Source organism: Plecotus auritus, assembly GCF_963455305.1.
Source record: "Plecotus auritus genome assembly, chromosome: 3".
In the NCBI taxonomy this organism is placed as follows: Eukaryota; Metazoa; Chordata; class Mammalia; order Chiroptera; family Vespertilionidae; genus Plecotus; species Plecotus auritus.
In genome coordinates this window covers 93,080,996-93,099,360 of record NC_137772.1, presented here as the reverse complement: position 1 = coordinate 93,099,360, position 18,365 = coordinate 93,080,996, and the positions used below count along the sequence as shown (strand labels likewise).

The 18,365-nt window shown below is 36.2% G+C and overlaps 1 protein-coding gene across 2 annotated transcripts in view; it reads right to left on the bottom strand.

The window, feature by feature from the left end:
• Positions 1 to 18,365, bottom strand: part of FNDC3A (fibronectin type III domain containing 3A) — a 212,212-nt gene that overhangs the window by 48,037 nt on the left and 145,810 nt on the right. For both annotated transcript variants that reach the window (XM_080659488.1, XM_080659489.1), the window contains 5 exons: positions 17,177 to 17,414; positions 9,919 to 10,188; positions 9,447 to 9,505; positions 3,111 to 3,268; positions 622 to 681 (listed from right to left, as the gene is read on the bottom strand). In XM_080659488.1, coding sequence (XP_080515614.1) covers positions 622 to 681; positions 3,111 to 3,268; positions 9,447 to 9,505; positions 9,919 to 10,188; positions 17,177 to 17,414 — 785 coding nt within the window. The remainder of the gene's footprint in view (positions 1 to 621; positions 682 to 3,110; positions 3,269 to 9,446; positions 9,506 to 9,918; positions 10,189 to 17,176; positions 17,415 to 18,365) is intronic.

Here is an 18,365-nt window from a genome sequence, read left to right as displayed (position 1 = left end):
AGACTATACATTGTGTTTATCCACAGGAAGTAGAACTGCAGATTTAATTTAATCATTTAGTAGGAATAATCCTATCCAAAAATGTTCTTTTTCAAAATGGAGATGACTAAGTAAATGCATTTTACTCAGTCCCAACCAGGGAAGTCCGTAGATTCTATAATTTTGGTAAATTACAATGGAAAACCTATGCAGAGTAAAACAGTTCCTAAGTTATCCCAATTAAATGTGAAATTGTAAGAATTTTAATGTCCCAAACTTGTTCCAAATACATAAACATAAGTCACATATTATTTGATTCTATTTTATAAAATTTTCAAAAGCTGGGACAATTTCTAGTGCTAAACCAGATATTGTAGATATATTATATATATTAACTGTATGTTCATTCTAATCCTTATATCCTTAGAAACAGGGTGACTAATCCTTCAATATAACAACCTAGTCAAAATGTTCTACTTTTGTGGGAAAGTGTTAATAATTGTTTCAAAACACCCCTATGAAAGTCCATGTTTTTAATACAAAGTGAATAATTAAATTACATTCTAGACTTTTAAGAAAATGATTAAAAATAACACTACCTACGTTCTATCATAGAAAAGCTACATGTAGGAGGTTTCTTACTTTGCATGGTATTCCGTAGCTGGTTTGAGATCATTTAAAGTGATACTTGTTTCTTCTCCTCTGGGGAAAAAAGGTAATATTTCATTGTGTGGTAAATAAAGCATTTCTGGAGGATATGCATTATGTACACTGTATGTAATTTATAAATTATATTGGTTCTTATTTTACAACCTGTGACCATATTCAAGTTCCCCTAATATGGAATTTGTTTAATTAGGATATGTGCCAAACTTAAGTATGTACCTGAATACTACCATAAAACAAGTAAGTGTGGTAAGCAAATCAAGAAATAGAACCATTTTATATTATTTAAAAATCCATTTTGCACATAGTTGAAATGAGAAATAACACATATAATACTGAAATAAAAATTACCAAATTTTTACATGGAGTCTGCCACTATTGCATTTTATTAGAATATAACATGGAACTTTATTTAAAACTAGAGGCCCGGTGCACAAAATTTGTGCACTCAGGGGGGGTCCCTCAGCCCAGCCTGTGCCCTCTCGCAGTCCGGGAGCCCTTGGGGGATGTCCAACTGACAGCTGGCATTCGGACATCCTTAGTGCTGCCGTGGAGACGGGAGAGGCTCGCCAGTCGTGAGCCCGGCTCAGGCCTTCTGGCTGAGAGGTGCTCCTCCTGTGGGAGTGCCCTGACCACCAGGGGGCAGCTCCTGCATTGAGCATCTGCCCCCTGGTGGTCAGTGCACATCATAGCAACCGGCATTCCGCCGTTTGGTCAATTTGCATATTAGCCTTTTATTATATAGGATGTTACAGTTTAATGAGTAGATAAGAAAAAGCAATAATCACAATTTAAAGTAATGCATTTCCTGTAGCCACCAAGACATTTTTAAACACAACAGTCCTCATCTTCTTAAAATAATCATTTCATACAACTATTACTTGGTATGTAGCCAATAAACAAGCCTCTTTTCTATTTCTTCAAAAAAAAAAAATCACTGTTTCCTTCATCCAAGTTTCTCTCCTCTCCACTTTTTGGACTTCTGCAATCCCCTCCTCCCTGTTTTCCAGCTATCTTGTTTCTCAAATCAAAACCAGTATATATTATGAGAAAAAAAATAACAGGTCTCATTGGTGAAAATGCATTTTAATGAATTGGACAGTTACAGCAGCATCCTTAGAGAGAGACCTTAATTGATGGAGGGTAAAGGAAGTGACTAATTTCCCTCCTGTTCTCTCTTGTCAGGCTGCAGATGGAGGTAAATCCTCTTAAAAAGCAACGATAGCTAATTATACGACCAGTAACACAAAAACTCCCTTTATGTTGATGGTCCTTTATCACCTATTTACCCCTTAGATAGGGGGTAAACAGGGGATAAAGATAGGTAGGTTTGTCTCTTTTAAGAAAAATGAATAAACACAAGGAAGTCTCAAGAGAGATAGGAGACAACATTTTTATAATCTTATGTTACCAGATGATAATCACTGGGGTAATTTCACTTTCCTTTCTTCCCTATACTAGCTATTTTTGGAAAAAAAGACACAAAAAAGGCTGACATATCCAGTATTCTGTGTTAATTATGATCATTTGAATGACTAACCAACCTCATTTACAATCTTTCTGGTGCTTAAATTATAACTAATAATCAACTTTACTCTATTTTTTCATTAGAATAAGCAATTTCTATATGAATAAGGACAGAAAAATAATTTTTTATTTTTTAAAATATATTTTTATTGATTTTAGAGAGGGAGAGAGATAGAAAAATCAATGATGAGAGAGATTCATTGATAGGCTGCCTCCTGCGCACCCCCCGCCCTCCACCACACACACACCAACCACCCTTACTGGGGATCGAGCCTACAATCCAGGCTTGTGCCCTGACCGTGACCTCCTGTTCATAGGTCAACATTTAACCACTGAGCCACACCGGCAGAGCAGAAAAATAATTTATTTTACAACTAGTCAATCAAAAATGTCACAATTTTAGCCACTGACCCTTTCTAAGGCTACTTGATGTATAATAAATACACTGTGTAGTAAGAAAAGAGAACTATGGTAGGTTTTCAAAATATGATTAATAAACCAACATAAAAATGAGGAATAATGGCACTAAATTCATTTTGCAATAGGACATGAGCTTATACAAATAAAAATTAAATCTAACTCTTCAGAGGAGCAATACCGTATTTCATGAGTTTGTAATCTAAGAGTTCTCATTTCTGGTCCTGGCTTCTATATATTACAATTTATATGTATGCCTCAGGAAAATGTGAATAGTGAACCATCTGTTAGGGAACCTACTGAAAAATAAAAAAGCTGAATTGGTCAGTGAAAGCATGGGCTTTCACTGTGTGTACCAGCCAGCATTTGGACTATTTATATTGAAATCACTATCACTGCTCAATTATATAGTTCAAAATAAAAACATGAAAAGAGAAAAGTAGAACAAAGGTAGTATTAAGCTCTTTATGATAAACCATAACTTATATAATGGGAGGGAGTAAGATATAACAAATACCTACACATATACACTTTTATATTTCCCATCTTTTCCAGTACTTGAGACCAGAATTTCATAACCATAGAGCTCTGGTATAGTAGTCTCATCTGTTTCGCCGTTAATGAAGCTGGAAGGAGGTGACCAGGTAAGTATTACTGTCCTTGCCTGGATGTCTGAGGCCTGCAAAAACACAATATTTAAAAGCTCTCGGAAACAACTGTAACATGCACAATGAACAGTGAAAAATCTAATGAGGTTTGAAGATTAAAATATATACATGTGTCTACTTACATACAGTGGATTACAAATAGAAATCTGTTCATTTGTAAATGAGATATAATTTGTTCTGAATGGACAGGTGGGTTAAACAAAAGTTTAAAGACCAAAAGAAAAAGACAAAAAACTCAAGAGAAAAATGAGGAAAGGACACAGACTGTCCAAAGACTCATAAATATGTGGGTAATATATGAAATTATGTGTAACTGCATCATAATTAAATACGTTAACTAAAACAAGATGCCACTTTTTATCCACCAGCATGTGAGGATCTACAATAACATCATATTCCATTTTATGGAAGAAGAAAAAGATTCAGAAAGGTTAAGTGACTTATCCCAGATCACTCAACTCGTGAGTCACAGCTAAGGCTGAGACTAGCTTGATATTCTCCCTCATACACTACACTTGAGTCATGATTGAGCTTTTCTTCTTTTATTTTGATTCCTCAAATGTGCCACATTTCAGTTCTTTTCAAATGTTGGCTGTTTGCAATACTACCCCCACACTCTCCCAATGTCCACAGTGCCCGACTACTACTTTTTCTTTAAATTTCGGTTCAATCATCCTTCCTTAGGGAACTTTGTTCTACATCCCTGTCAAGGTCTAGTCCCCCTATTATTACATACTAGAGGCCCCTCGGCCTGGCTATGGGGATCAGGGCAAAACCGGCTCTCCGACATCTCCCGAGGGGCCCTGGATTGCGAGAGGGCGGTTCTTGGGTGACGCACCAGGGAATTGGGATCCCTCCTTTCTGGTTCCGGGTGTCTCACCCAAGAACCGCCACTGCCAAGTCACCACAGCTCAGCAGCTCCTGCGTTGAGCATCTGCCCCCGGTGGTCATTGCACATCACAGCTACTGGTCAGATGGTTGCTTAGGCTTTTATATATACAGATTCTTATAGAACTCTCTTTGTTGTGACACCTCATAGATATAGTTTTATATTTATTGCATGATGCTTAATCTATTAACTTAAGTTCTGAGGGCAGAGGCCATGCCTGCCTTTTGCTTTCCATTCTATCTACAGCTTCTAGCACAGTATCTCGCATTTTGTAAATGGTCACATATTTGTGGAATGATTAAGTGAATGAATACATTTAATTTGGTATTCTAAATGATTTAATAAAAAAGGCATGGCTATCCAAACTGTTAAAAAAAAAACACACCCTAAAACAAAGCAAAACAAAACCATCAGCATTACTTTATGTTTTATGATACAGGGCTATTGTTTTATTAAATTACCTCTTCCTCATAATATAGGGCAAGAAACTTTTTAAAAATTGTTTCAAGCTTTATGTGCCTGAAAAATTATACTTTTAGCATTATATAATGAGAAATGCTTCTAGCACTAGTTATTATATCATTCAAATAATTCTACTAAGGCTATCTAATTACTTTTAAAGTTAATCTAATTTGGGTATATCTAGATCTTGGAAGAATAATGCCTGAATTTCAATCTCAGCTTCAATACTACTTATTGAACCTACTCTTTCCTCATCTGTAAAACTAGAGGCCCGGTACACGAAATTCATGCACAGGGGGTGTGTCCCTCAGCCCAGCCTGCACCCTCTCCAATCTGGGACCCCTTGAGGGATGTCCAACTGCCCATTTAGGCCGGATCCCGGTAGGGTCGGGCCTAAACGGGCAGTCGGACATCCCTCTCACAATCCAGGACTGCTGGCTCTCAACAGCTCGCCTGCCTGCCTTCCTGATGGCCCCTAATCACTTTTGCCTGCCAGCCTGATTGATGCCTAACTGCTCCCCTGCCAGCCTGATTGCCCCTAACTGCCCTCCCCTGCAGGCCTGGTCCCCCCCAACTGCCCTCCCCTGCAGGCCTGGTCACCCCTAACTGTCCTCCCCTGCAGGCTTGATCACCCCAACTGCCCTCCTTTGCAGGCCTGGTCCCTCCCAACTGCCCTCCCCTGCTGGCCATCTTGTGGCAGCCATCTTGTGTCCACCTGGGGGCAGCCATCTTGTGTGTTGGAGTGATGGTCAATCTGCATATTACTCTTTTATTAGATAGATTGCATTGTCCTCTTCTAACCCACCTCGATCCTCCCACCCAGGCCATCACCACCCTACTGACTGTGTCCATGGGTCATGCATATATACATACAAGTTCTTTGGCTGATCTCTTCCCATCCACCCAGTCCCACCTTCCCTCTGAGATACCTTAGTCTGTTCCATGCTTCTATGACTCTGGATATATTTTGTTCACTAAATTCCACATATGAGTGAAATCATGTGATACTTGTCTTTCTCTTATTGGCTTATTTTGCTTAGCATAATACTTTCCAGGTCCATCCATGCTATCTCAAAGGGTAAGAGATCCTTTTTTATTGCTGCACAGTATTCCTTGGTGTAAATGTACCACAGCTTTTTTATCTGTTCACTAGAGGCCTGGTGCACAAAATTCATACACCGGGGGGGGGGGGGGTGTCCCTCAGCCCGGCCTGTGCCCTCTCGCAATCTGGGACCCCTCGGGTAGGGTCCCTAGGTCTGGCTGGTGATCAGGGCCTATCTGGGCTTTCCTTCCCTCAGCTGCCGGCAACTGGCTTCGCCCCCGCCGCTGCCACTGCTTGCCATTAGTGCGGCACAGCTTCCCCCCCCGCCAAGGGTCGCCTTCCTCTGTGGGCAACAGGTATAGGGTGTGATCGCTTAGCTGGCCTGGGCCTCCCTCTGTGGGGCGATTGTGGGGCAATGGAGGGGTCCCCTGACCAAGAGCATCACACCTACCTTGGCTGGCCAGGCACCATGCGTGTCATAGCGTGGTTGTCCGGAAGTTTGCCCGGACGGTCATTCTGCTGTTCGGTTGTTTGGTCGATTTACATATTATGCTTTTAATATTATAGCTTTACTGATGGACACTTGGGCTGTTAGTCTTAGCTATTGTAAATTGCACTGATAGGAACATAGGGGTACATACATTCTTTCTGATTGGTGTTTTAGGGTCTTTTAGGATATATTCCTAGAAGTGGGATCATTGGGTCAAATGACAGTTCCATATTTAATTTTTGGAGGAAACTCAATACTGTTTTCCACAGTGGCTTCAGTGTACTAGGGTTCCCTTTTCTCCATATCTTCGTCAGCACTTGTCATTTGTTGATGGGAGCCATACTGACAGGTGTAAGGTGATAACTCATTGTCCTTTTACTTTGCATGTCTCTGGTGATCAGTGACTTTGAGCATTTTTTCATGTCTCTTAGCCATCTGCATATCAACTTTGGAGAAGTGTCTATTCAGGTTCTTTGCCAATTTTTCAACTGGATTATTTGTCTTCCTTTTGTTAAGTTGTATGAGTTCTTTATATATTTTGGATATTAACACTTTATCAGATGTATCACTGCCAAATATGTTCTACCATACAGTGGGCTCCTTTTTCATTTTGTTGATGGTTTCTTTGGCTGTGCAGAAACTCTTTATTTTGATGTAGCCCAATTTGTTTATTTTCATCTTAGTTTCCTTTGCCCTAGGACAGTGGTCGGCAAACTCATTAGTCAACAGAGCCAAATATCAATAGTACAACAATTGAAATTTCTTTTGAGAGCCGAATTTTTTAAACTTACACTTCTTCTAACGCCACTTCTTCAAAATAGACTCGCCCAGGCCGTGGTATTTTGTGGAAGAGCCACACTCAAGGGGCCAAGGAACCACATGTGGCTCGCGAGCCGCAGTTTGCTGACCACGGCCCTAGGAGATGTATGGCAAACATATTGCTACGGGAGATGTCTGAGATTTTGCTGCCTATGGTTTCCTTTAGAATTTTTATGGTTTTACAACTTACACTTAAGTCTTTTATCCATTTTGAGTACATTCTTTCGAATGGTGTAAGTTGGTGGTCTAGTTTCACTTTTTTGCATTTATGTGTCCAATTTTCCCCAACACCATTTCTTGAAGAGATTGTCTTGACTCCATTGTATGGTCTTGTCTCCTTTGTCAAATATTGAGTGTAATGGCTTGGGTCGATTTCTGGGGTTTCTGTTCTGTTCCATTGATCTATATACCTGTTCTTGTGCCAATACCAGGCTGTTTTGATTACAGTGGCTTTGTAGTATAATTTGATATCTGGTATTGTGATTCCTCCAACATTGTTCTTTCTCAAGATTGTTGTGGCTATTTGGGGTCTTTTTTGGTTACATATAAATTTTTGGAGTATTTGTTCTATGTCTGTGAAATATGCTGTTGGTATTTTAATGAAGATTGCATTGAATTTGTAGAATGCTTTGGGTACTATGGCAATTTTAATGATGTTGATTCTACCAATCCATGAACATGGTATATTCTTCCACTTGTTTGTATCTTCCTCTATCTATTTTTTCAATGACCTGTAGTTTTTAAGTACAAGTCTTTTACCTCCCTGCTTAAGTTTATTCCTTAGTATCTTATTTTTTTGTCGCAAGAGTAATGTGATTGCTTTTTTAGTTTCTCTTTCTGATAATTCATTATTGGTGTATAAAAATGCCATTGATTTCTGGTGTTAATTTTGTATCCTGCTACATTGCTAAATTCATTTATTAAATCTAGTTTTTTGGTGGAGTCTTTAAGGTTTTCTAGGTACAATATTCATGTCATCTCATCAATAATGAGAATTCTACTTCCTCCTTTACAATTTGGATGCCTTTTATTTCTTCTTCTTTTCCGATCACTGTGGCTAGGACTTCTAGTACTATGTTGAATAAGGATGGTGAAAGTGGACATCCCTGTCTTGTTCCTGTTCTTAGGGGAAATGATTTCAGTTTTTGCCCATTGAGTGTGATGTTGGCTGTAGGTTTGTCATATATGGCTTTTATTATGTTGACGTATGATCCCTCTATTCCCACTTTGCTGAGAGTTTTTATAAAAAATGGGTGCTGGATTTTGTAGATTGATTTTTCTGCACATATTGATTTTTGTCATTTAATTTGTTTATGTTATGTATCATATTCATTGATTTGTAAATATTGTAATAGCCTTCCATCCCCAGAATAAATCCCACTTGGTCATGGTGCCTGATCTTTTTAATATATTGCTGGATCCATTCTGCTAATATTTTGTTCAGGATTTTAGCATCTGTGTTCATCAGGCAATTGGCCTGCAATTCTCTTTCTTTGTAGTGTCTTTATCTGGTTTTGGAATTAGGATAATGCTGGCCACATAAAAAGAGCATGGAAGTGTTCCTTCCTCTTGGATTTTTTGGAATATTCTGAGGATAGGTGTTAGTTGTTCTTTGAAGGTTTGGTAAAACTCTCCAGTGAAGCTGTCCAGACCAAGGCTTTTGTTTGCTGGTAGTTTTTTGATTACTGCTTCTATTTCATCAGTTGTTATTCAGGTTTTCTGATTCTTCCCGATTCAGTTTTGAAAGATTATATATTTTTAGGAATTTGTCCATTTCACTCAGGTTGTCCAGTTTGTTAACATATAGTTGTTCACACATTTTTGTTTGTATAGCTTTTTATTGAGAAACCAGACTACACAGTTTCATAGAAGTTAAATTTATATTTCTCTTAATTACTAGTGAAGAAGTCTTTGGGGTCTTAATGGGTTGAAAAAAATACAACTGTATGAGGACTTCACTTATTGTTAATCTGATGCAAATTTTCTTATATCTGATGCAAATTTTTTTTATTAGGCTATCTAAAAATACGCAGAAAATTATATGTAGCCAATTTGCTGACATACTCTTTGTTGATTTCTTCTAATACACCTACACTTATAAAGGATTGAGGAATATTAATTTTCTTCTACAGTTTGATATTATTTAACTATTTTTGTATCTGGAGTTACTTGGATATATTTTATATGGAAATCACACTGTTTTTTAAAAACTTGATAATTGTATCCACATTCTTTATTAGATCTTTGCCTGGTCCAAATGATTTTCAATAGCATATCTAAATCCTTGTTTTTAAAAATAAATTCTTGTTTGAATATTCTGCTTCACTGATAACTTTTCTCTCCTTATGTCAGACCCATATTGATTCATAATTGACCTCATATTCTTCATATAGAATTAAGTATTAAGTAAGGCTTAAATCAAAATATACCAAAATCCTCTATGAACATAGTAAATATAAATGTAAAGAAAATAAACAAAATACTTACCACCGGTTTGACAATGTTGGAAAGAAGTGCTTCAAAGGCTTTAGTTTCTTCATCTTTTTCTAAAAAAAATTTTTTTTGAAAATTAAAAAATGGAATTAAATGCATTCATCCCACTCCCACACATATGTCTTGTAAAATAGGTTAGTATTTGAGATTTTTACTTTCTAGCTTTTACTCCTTAGTTCATTTTTAGTAGCTTGTAGCTCTCCAGGATTCTTCTGCTTCAGTTTCTATTTCCATTTTAACCATGATTACTAATTATAATACCACTATATATACTATATGAACTAGTCAATAAGATTTTCAAATAGAAAGTGTATTTTTATTCATAGTGGTAAAAATTACTTGTTCTCTGTAGAGAACATGACATTTGGAGCATGACTAAATGACTAAAAGGTTAGAATATACTTTTATTAAGTTAAATATTGAGGAGAAATACCAAGAAGAATATCTGAGTATTTTAAATAGTTACCTTCGATTTCTGTATCCATTTGTGCACCACCTTTACCTTTTCCTGACTTGTTCTTTGCTAATCCTGTGTTTACCCCACCAGCATTCTGCCCTTTTATAAGTCCATTATGTTCACTTATGGGAGAAGGGCATTTCTGGGGTGATGATGGTGGACTGCTCATTTTATCTTTCTGTGTTCCTTGGCGATCTTTTAATTTTTTCTGCAAACGTTCATAAGTTTTACTAGATCTTTCATCTCTAAAGTTGGACCTTCCATGTGTAGAGTGAGCATCTAGGAAAGAATAAAAAATAAAAAGACATTTACAAGGTCACTTTCTCCAAATACATTTATGGAATGAGAAAAGAACAGGAAATAAATCTATCATAATTATATAAAACAAAATATTTCAAAGAATAATTTTGCAAAAAAAAAAAAAAAAACCACAACAAAAAACAAAACCTATTTCTGTTTCTTCAACTGACAGAACCAAGCTTTATGACTTGATTTTATATATATATATATATATATATATATATATAGTAAGTTTACAGAGACATTCCTTTCCTTCACCTCTTCCCAAGTAACTGTTACTCTTCATAGAAATAGCATAGCGGTATGCTATGATTATCATAGGTGGGGAATAAGACGTGAATTGAGCTGTGGACAGTTCTTTTTCTTTTACTCTTTTGTACCCATTACTCTTAGCATCTCTTTTAACTTTAAACATATAAAATAGGTAAAAAGAAAACCACCACCTGCCTCAACTTAAATTCCCTTATGAATAAAAAAAGCAAATCATGACTAAAAAATAAAGATTTAGGAGTTAGCAAAAAGAAATGAGTGGCTCGTTTACTAATAGAATCTTTGAATATTGTAAATTCAATGTTATTTAAAAAAATGTATTCATTCAAATAAAAGTCACACAACAATAAAATTAATATACTCAATAAATACTGTTAAAGCAACTATCCTCAATTTATTTTTATTTTAAATTTAAAATCTGTAAAAATAACATTTTAAAACAAAGTCACAAAAATAGCAGTCAAGTTTTAATTTATCAATGCTTTAACAAATTTAGTATAATACTCGTTTTTTTGTTCTATTAATCCTCACCAGAGAATATTTTTTCCATTGATTTTTAGAAAGAGGGAGAGGGGGAGGAGGGGGAGAGGGAGGAGGGGGAGGGGGAGGAGAGAGGAGAGAGAAACATCAATGTGAGAGATAAACATCTTTGGCTGCCTCCAGCACGTGCCAGGACCAGGCCAGGGATTGAACCTGCAACTAGGTATGTGTCCCTGACCAGGAATCGAACCTGTGATCCTTTGGTGCATGGGCCAGCACTCTAACCACTTAGGAACAATGGCCAGGGCAGTATAATTTTTTTGAAATGAATACTATAAGGATATGTACAATAACATTAGAAAAAAAAAAACAGGGATCTAGCTATACATGTCTAGCTATACATGTTAAAAAGAGAACAAGTTTGGACTCTTACTTAACACCATATAGAAAAATTAACTCAAAATGCATCAAAGACCTAAATGAAGGCACTAAATCTATAAAACTTATAGAATAAAACATAGGTATAAAGCTGCATGACATCTGATTAGATAATAGTTTCTTAGAAGTGACAACCAAAGCACAAGCAATAAAAAAAATTTTGACTTCATTAAAATTAAAAACTTTTCTGTATCAAAAGATACCATCAACAAAGTGAAAAGACAACATGGGAGAAAAATCTATAAATCATTTATCTGAAAAGGTTCTTGTATCCAGAATATATAAAAACTCTTACAACTCAACAATAAAAAACCAAATAACCCAATTAAAAAAATGGGTGAAGGATTTGAACAGACATCTTTCCAAAGAAGATGAAAAGATGCTCAACACCTGTAGTTATTTAGGGACAAGCAAATAAAAATCATGAGATAAAACTTCACATTCCAGGATGGCTAGAATCAAAAGTCAGACAATAAGAAGTTTTGGCAAGGAAATCGAGAAATTAGAGCCCTCAAACATTGCTGGTAGGAATGTAAAATAGGGTAAACAATTTTGTAGTTACCCATAAATATAGAATTACCATATGAGCCAGCAATTCCACTCTTAGGTATATACCCAGAAGAAATAAAAACATATGTTTATACAAAAACTGTATACAAATGTCAGAGCATTGATATTCATAATAAACAAAAAGTGGAAATAACACAAATGTCCATCAACTAATAAATGGGTAAATAAAATTATATCCACATAATGGAGCATTTTTAAGAATACAAAGGAATGGAGTACTAGTATGCTACAACCTTGAAAAAAATATGTTAAGTGAAGAAAGCTACACACAAAAGGCTACACATTGTATGAACATTTATATCAAATATACATATTGTATGTACACTTATAGGAAATATCTAGAATAGGAAAATCCATAGAGATAGAAAGCAGATTAGAAGATAGGGTAAAGGAAAATGGAAATGACTGTTAATAGACACAGAGTTTCTTTTTGGGATGATAGAAATGTTCCGGAATTAGATAGCAGTAGTGAATATGATATATAGTGAATATACTAAAAACCACTGAATTGTACACTTTAAAGTGGTAAATTTTGTTACATAAATTATGTCTTAATAAAAGAAGAAAAAACACAGAAACTGTAATTAGTATATACTTTTAAAATGTAGTTATCCAAATGCCTTTATATTTTATTTATTTATTTATTTATTTATTTATTTATTTTTTCTTCAAATTTTTATTAAGGTATTATATGTGTACATATCTTACCATTGCCCCCCCCCAACCCCACTCCCATACATGCCCTCACCCCCCAATGTTTTGCATCCGTTGGTTACTCTTATATGCATGCATACAAGTCCTTCAGTTGATCTCTTATTTCCCCCACCTCTCCCTAACCTTACCGCTGTAATTAGACAGTCTGTTTGATGCTTTATTGCCTCTGTAACTAACTTTTGGTTCATCAGTTTATAATGTTTTTCATTATCACCAAATGAGTGAGATCATGTGGTATTTTTCTTTCATTGACTGGCTTATTTCACTTAGCATAATGTTCTCTAATTCCATCCAGGTGCCTACAAATGGTAGTAATTCCTTCTTTTTTATGGCAGCATAGTATTCCATTGTGTAGATGTACCATAGTTTTCTGATCCAGTCATCTGCTGACGGGCACCTAGGCTGTTTCCACATCTTAGCTATTGTAAATTGTGCTGCTATGAACATAGGGGTTCATATATCCTTTCTGGTTGGTGTTTCTGGTTTCTTAGGATATATTCCTAGGAGTGGGATTACTGGGTCAAATGGGAGTTCCATTTTCAGTTTTTTGAGGAAACTCCATACTGTTCTCCACAGTGGCTGCACCAGTCTGCATTCCCACCAGCAGTGCACGAGGGTTCCTTTTTCTCCGCATCCTCGCCAACACTTGTCGTTTGTTGATTTGTTGATGATAGCCATTCTGATAGGTGTGAGATGGTATTGCATTGTTGTTTTGATTTGCATCTCTCGGATAATTAGTGACTTTGAGCATGTTTTCATGTGTCTCTTGGCCTTCCTTCTGTCTTCTTTCGAAAAGATTCTATTTAGGTCTGTTGCCCATTTTTTTATTGGATCATTTATCTTCCTTTTATTAAGTTGTATAAGCTGCCTGTAGATGTTGGAAATTAAACCTTTATCAGTGATACCATTTGCAAATATGTTCTCCCATACAGTGGGGTTTCTTGTTGTTTTGTTGATGGTTTCTTTTGCTGTGCAAAAGCTTTTTATTTTGATGTAGTCCCATTTGTTTATTTTCTCTTTGGCTTCCATTGCCCTAGGGGCAGTATCAGTGAAAAAGTTCTTTTGGCATATGTCTGAGATTTTGCTGCCTGTGGATTCCTCTAGTATTTTTATGGTTTCCCGTCTTATATTTAAGTCCTGTATCCATTTTGAGTTTATTTTTTGTGTATGGTGTAAGTTGGTGATCTAGTTTCATTTTTTTGCATGTATCTGTCCAATTTTCCCAACACCATTTATTGAAGAGACTGTCTTGATTCCATTGTATGCTCATGCCTCCTTTGTCAAATATTAATTGCGCATATTGGTTTGGGTCGATATCTGGATTCTCTATTCTATTCCATTGATCTATATGTCTGTTCTTGTGCCAGTACCAGGCTGTTTTGAGGACAGTGGCTTTGTAATACAGCTTGAAATCTGGTATTGAGATCCCTCCTACTTTATTTTTCTTTCTCAGGATTGCTGTGGCTTATATTTTATTTATTACTCAATATAAATAAAATAATAAAGCAACCATCGTGGGGGGGAGGGGATTACAAAGAATATGCAGTAGAAAGAGCAGGAACTTTATTATAAAAAAGATCTTATAGGGTTAAAATCTTCAGCAATGAACTAGCAGGGGCCATGCAAAAATTACTTAACATTACTGAGTCTCAGTTTCTTCATCTGTTATTTTGCAGAATTTTATTGAAGCTTAAGTGATATAATACATGTCTCAGCACAGTGTCTAGCAATGTTCAGGCTCAATAATGGTAGTTAACAGTGAAATGTTGGATTAAGTACCACTTTGGGAATCTATACAAAATATGGAACAGGATCATGGAAATAGCCACTGGTTATAAAATGACTGTCTGTTATTAGGATACAGTAGTAAATTCCTTGGCTTATAACCTCACATACAATATGGCTCTTGTTTTCCACCACCAGGTAGCTAGTTTTTAAGATTTGTACTCTTCATGGGTTTGTATGCTTTACTTTCCTTCACATCACTGTGAATCATATTTATGTAGTCTAATGTATACCCACTTTGAATAAGAATGGTTTTTAACAATGCAAAATAGTAGTAACTGTAACATGTAATTTTTCTTAAATTTTCTCAAACACATTTAAAAAAACTAAGTCATAATTAACAGTAAGAAAATAGAAGAGACTGATTGTAATATAAACTGTTGCTACTCAAGCCCTGGCCCGTGTGGTCCAGGTGGTAGGAGCATCATCATGTACACTAAAAGGTGGTGGGTTCAATTCCCAGTCAGGGCAAATACCCAAATTGCAGGTTCTATCCCTGGTCAGAGAGCATGCGGGATGCAAACGATAGATGTTTCTTTCTCACATGGATGTCTCTCTCTCCCCCCTCTTCTGCTCTCTAAAAATCATTAAAACAAAAAACTCTTGCTACTTAAAAGTATGTTCATTAGAATACTGCATGAATCTCACCTGGGAGTTTGCTAGAACTGTAGAAACCCAACCCAGACTTACAGAATCAATATGCATTAATTGGGCAATAAAAATAAGTTTGAAAAATAGATTGTATCTACTACTTGCAGGCAGTATTGCATATTTTATTTTATTTATTTTTTAAAATATATTTTATTGCTTTTTTACAGAGAGGAAGGGAGAGGGATAGAGTTAGAAACACCGATGAGAGAGAAACATCCATCAGCTGCCTCCTGCACACCTCCCACTGGGGATGTGCCTACAACCAAGGTACATGCCCTTGACCGGAATCGAACCTGGGACCTTTCAGTCCGCAGGCCGACGACGCTCTATCCACTGAGCCAAACCGGTTAGGGCAGTATTGCATATTTTAAATTTTGTATTTAGAGTTATAGCTTATTCAAATTTACTAAGCATAAATAACAGGTTCTGCTAGCTAACTGCAAGAGAAACAGTGATGAATAAAGCAGATTCAGTCTTTAGGGGATTTACAGTCAAGTAAGGGAGAAAGTCATACAAAAAATTCAAATTGTGCTCAGTTCTGTGAAAGAAACAAACAGATTTCAGTGCTAGAGACTGATAAGGCAAGGTCATGGATGGTTTCTCTGAAAGATGAAATCTAAAGGAAAAAAAAAAAAAAAAGAGCTTTCCAGGAAAAGGGGGAAAGAGCATTCCTGGTGGAGAGAAAACCATGTGCAGAGGCTCTGAGGCAAGAAAGAGCTTGGAGGTTCTGAAAAACTGAAGGGGGGTAGGGGGAACAAGAGGGAAATGGCAATCAGAAGCCATAGGACAGAGCTTTGTCCAGGACAGTGGTTGCAACTAGGGCCAATTTTGGCTCCTGGGGGTCATTTGGCAATGTCTGGAGATATTTTTGGTTGTCACAACTGGTTAAGGTGAGGGGAGGGTTGTAGTAGATAGAGTACTACTGGTATCTAGTGGGTAGAAGGCAGAGATTCTGCTAAACATACTACAACAAAGCCAAGTCCTGTTCTCCACAACGAACACTTCTCCATCCCAAACATCAAGATTACTAAGGTGGAGAAATCCTAGTCTGGGGAAGGGTTTAGGACTTTATTTTAAACGCAAAGGGAAGTCACTAAAATATAATAGTCTGATTTATATTTTGAAATGATTATTCTGACTGCTCCTGGATGGCTGGAGGCAAGAATGACAGCAGAAAGCCAACTGGGAGGATGATGTTGCACTTGTCCTGACAAGAGGTGATGGTGGATTAGATCTGAGTAGCAGTTAAGAAAAAGTAGATAGATCTGGGAAATTTCTAAAAATAAGACTAATACCAAATGATGTGGAGAAATCAAATTTTACCATCTGGTTTTCACTTGAGCAAATTAAATGGACAGTGGTACTATACACTGAGATAAAGATGACAGAGAAAAGCAGGTTCCATGATTAGATTTATATTTTATGTTTAGAAATGGTATAACTGAGATGTATGAGGCATTTAAGTAGAGTTATCAAGAAGCCAGTTAGAAATATAAGTCTGTGACTCAGAGAAGAGGTTTTAGTGAAGATACAAATTTGAGAGCTCTCAGTATACAGATGGTATTTCAAGCCACAGGAAAAAATAAGAAAACTATTTTGTGTGTAGGGTTGTCTATTCTTCCCAACAATTTATTAACTCCCTAAGGGAGGAGGTTATGTGTGTCTTACTGTTTTTTCCCCCTCAATCTCTCAACAGAACCTAGCAACTTGGGTTAGTGGCATGACAGCCTTCAGGATTTAACAATGATGTGATTATTCCTGGGTGCAATTTTTTAAAGAGCCTAGTCAGCCTAACAGAGGAGAGGACCTCTTGTTTGAATGTGTCCCCACTAAATATTGCTACATGATATATGTTACTTCCCCTCTTTGATTTTGTTTACTCATCTGCCTTGAAGGATGAGCACGATTATAAAATACTTAGCCTAGTGCTTAGATAACAGAAAATGATTGTGATACTGCTATCATTTTTGTTTCTTTTATATAATATGATAATAGCACCTATTATATCAAGCAGAGAATAGCCAACTCCATAAAACAGGAATATTTTTAGATGTCTTACCTACATCTCCATATACTTGTGAAGACTGATACTGTGGCATATACTGTGTTGCCATGTCTCCAGCTCCAGTCACTGGTGAGTACATATGGCGTGGTGGAGGGGGAATCATGGTTGGGACAGGAATGAAACCTGGCAGAGGAGGATGAGGAGAACGATGTATGACTGTGTGACCACCAGGATGAAACTCTGGTGCTTGAGGAACTACAACAACTCTTCGAACACCATTGTCTTCAATAACCTATAAAATAAACATTAGATTAAAAGTTTATTCCATAAATTGTAAGCAATTCTTTTGAAATATGTTAGCTTAGAGTAAGAATTTTTACACCATTTAAAGTTAATTTAAAAAATACTACAGAATCAATTTGAAAAGACTTTATTAAATACATTAAGTATATTTGAATTGGCATTGAACAATATGAAGTAGTTTTTGTTATATAATGCAATATAAATCTTAAAACACTAACGAGATCAGCAAAATAATAATATAAACAATGAGCTATGATATTAGATATTTATCCAATGTGTTATGTGCATCTAGTGATGTGGTAAAAATGAAGAGAGACTCAAGGGAATTTTTGGTTTGGACACAATAGGGTTATGAATTATTTTCCTTTACTGTATTATGGGTGTGAGTTGAGGGAAAACAAGACATTGCGAAATAGAAATAGGTAAAAAACTGGATCCAGACTCCTAAAGCTCAACCATATATTGAATTCAGGTACAAAATTCTTATGACCATGACCAGAACAATATTAACAGTTGAAGAAGATCATTTTAAGGGAGACAAACATCTAATATAACACCCACTTAAGAAAAAATATTTGTGGCTTCAAAGTCTTAGAAATTATACATTTTAAAATAGGGGCCACATTGTGGGAAAGGACTCTTTCTTTTTTAAATCCTGGAAACAATATCCATTTATCTCGTTTAGAAAACTATGTCCCTGAAACTCAGCTTTCTTCATTATAAAGAAAAAAAAGGTATTGGGTTAGAATGATGATGCAATTCACATTGGTGTACATTAATTAGGTACATAAATAATTGGAAGCTGAAGAAGAGATGAATGATACATGAACCAAAGAAGTGTATACTCTAGCTGTTAAAATAAATCTATTATGAGACAAAAGGAATTGTGGGAAAGGATTTAAATGATGGATATTTTCCCTTTGAACCTCACTGAAGCAGC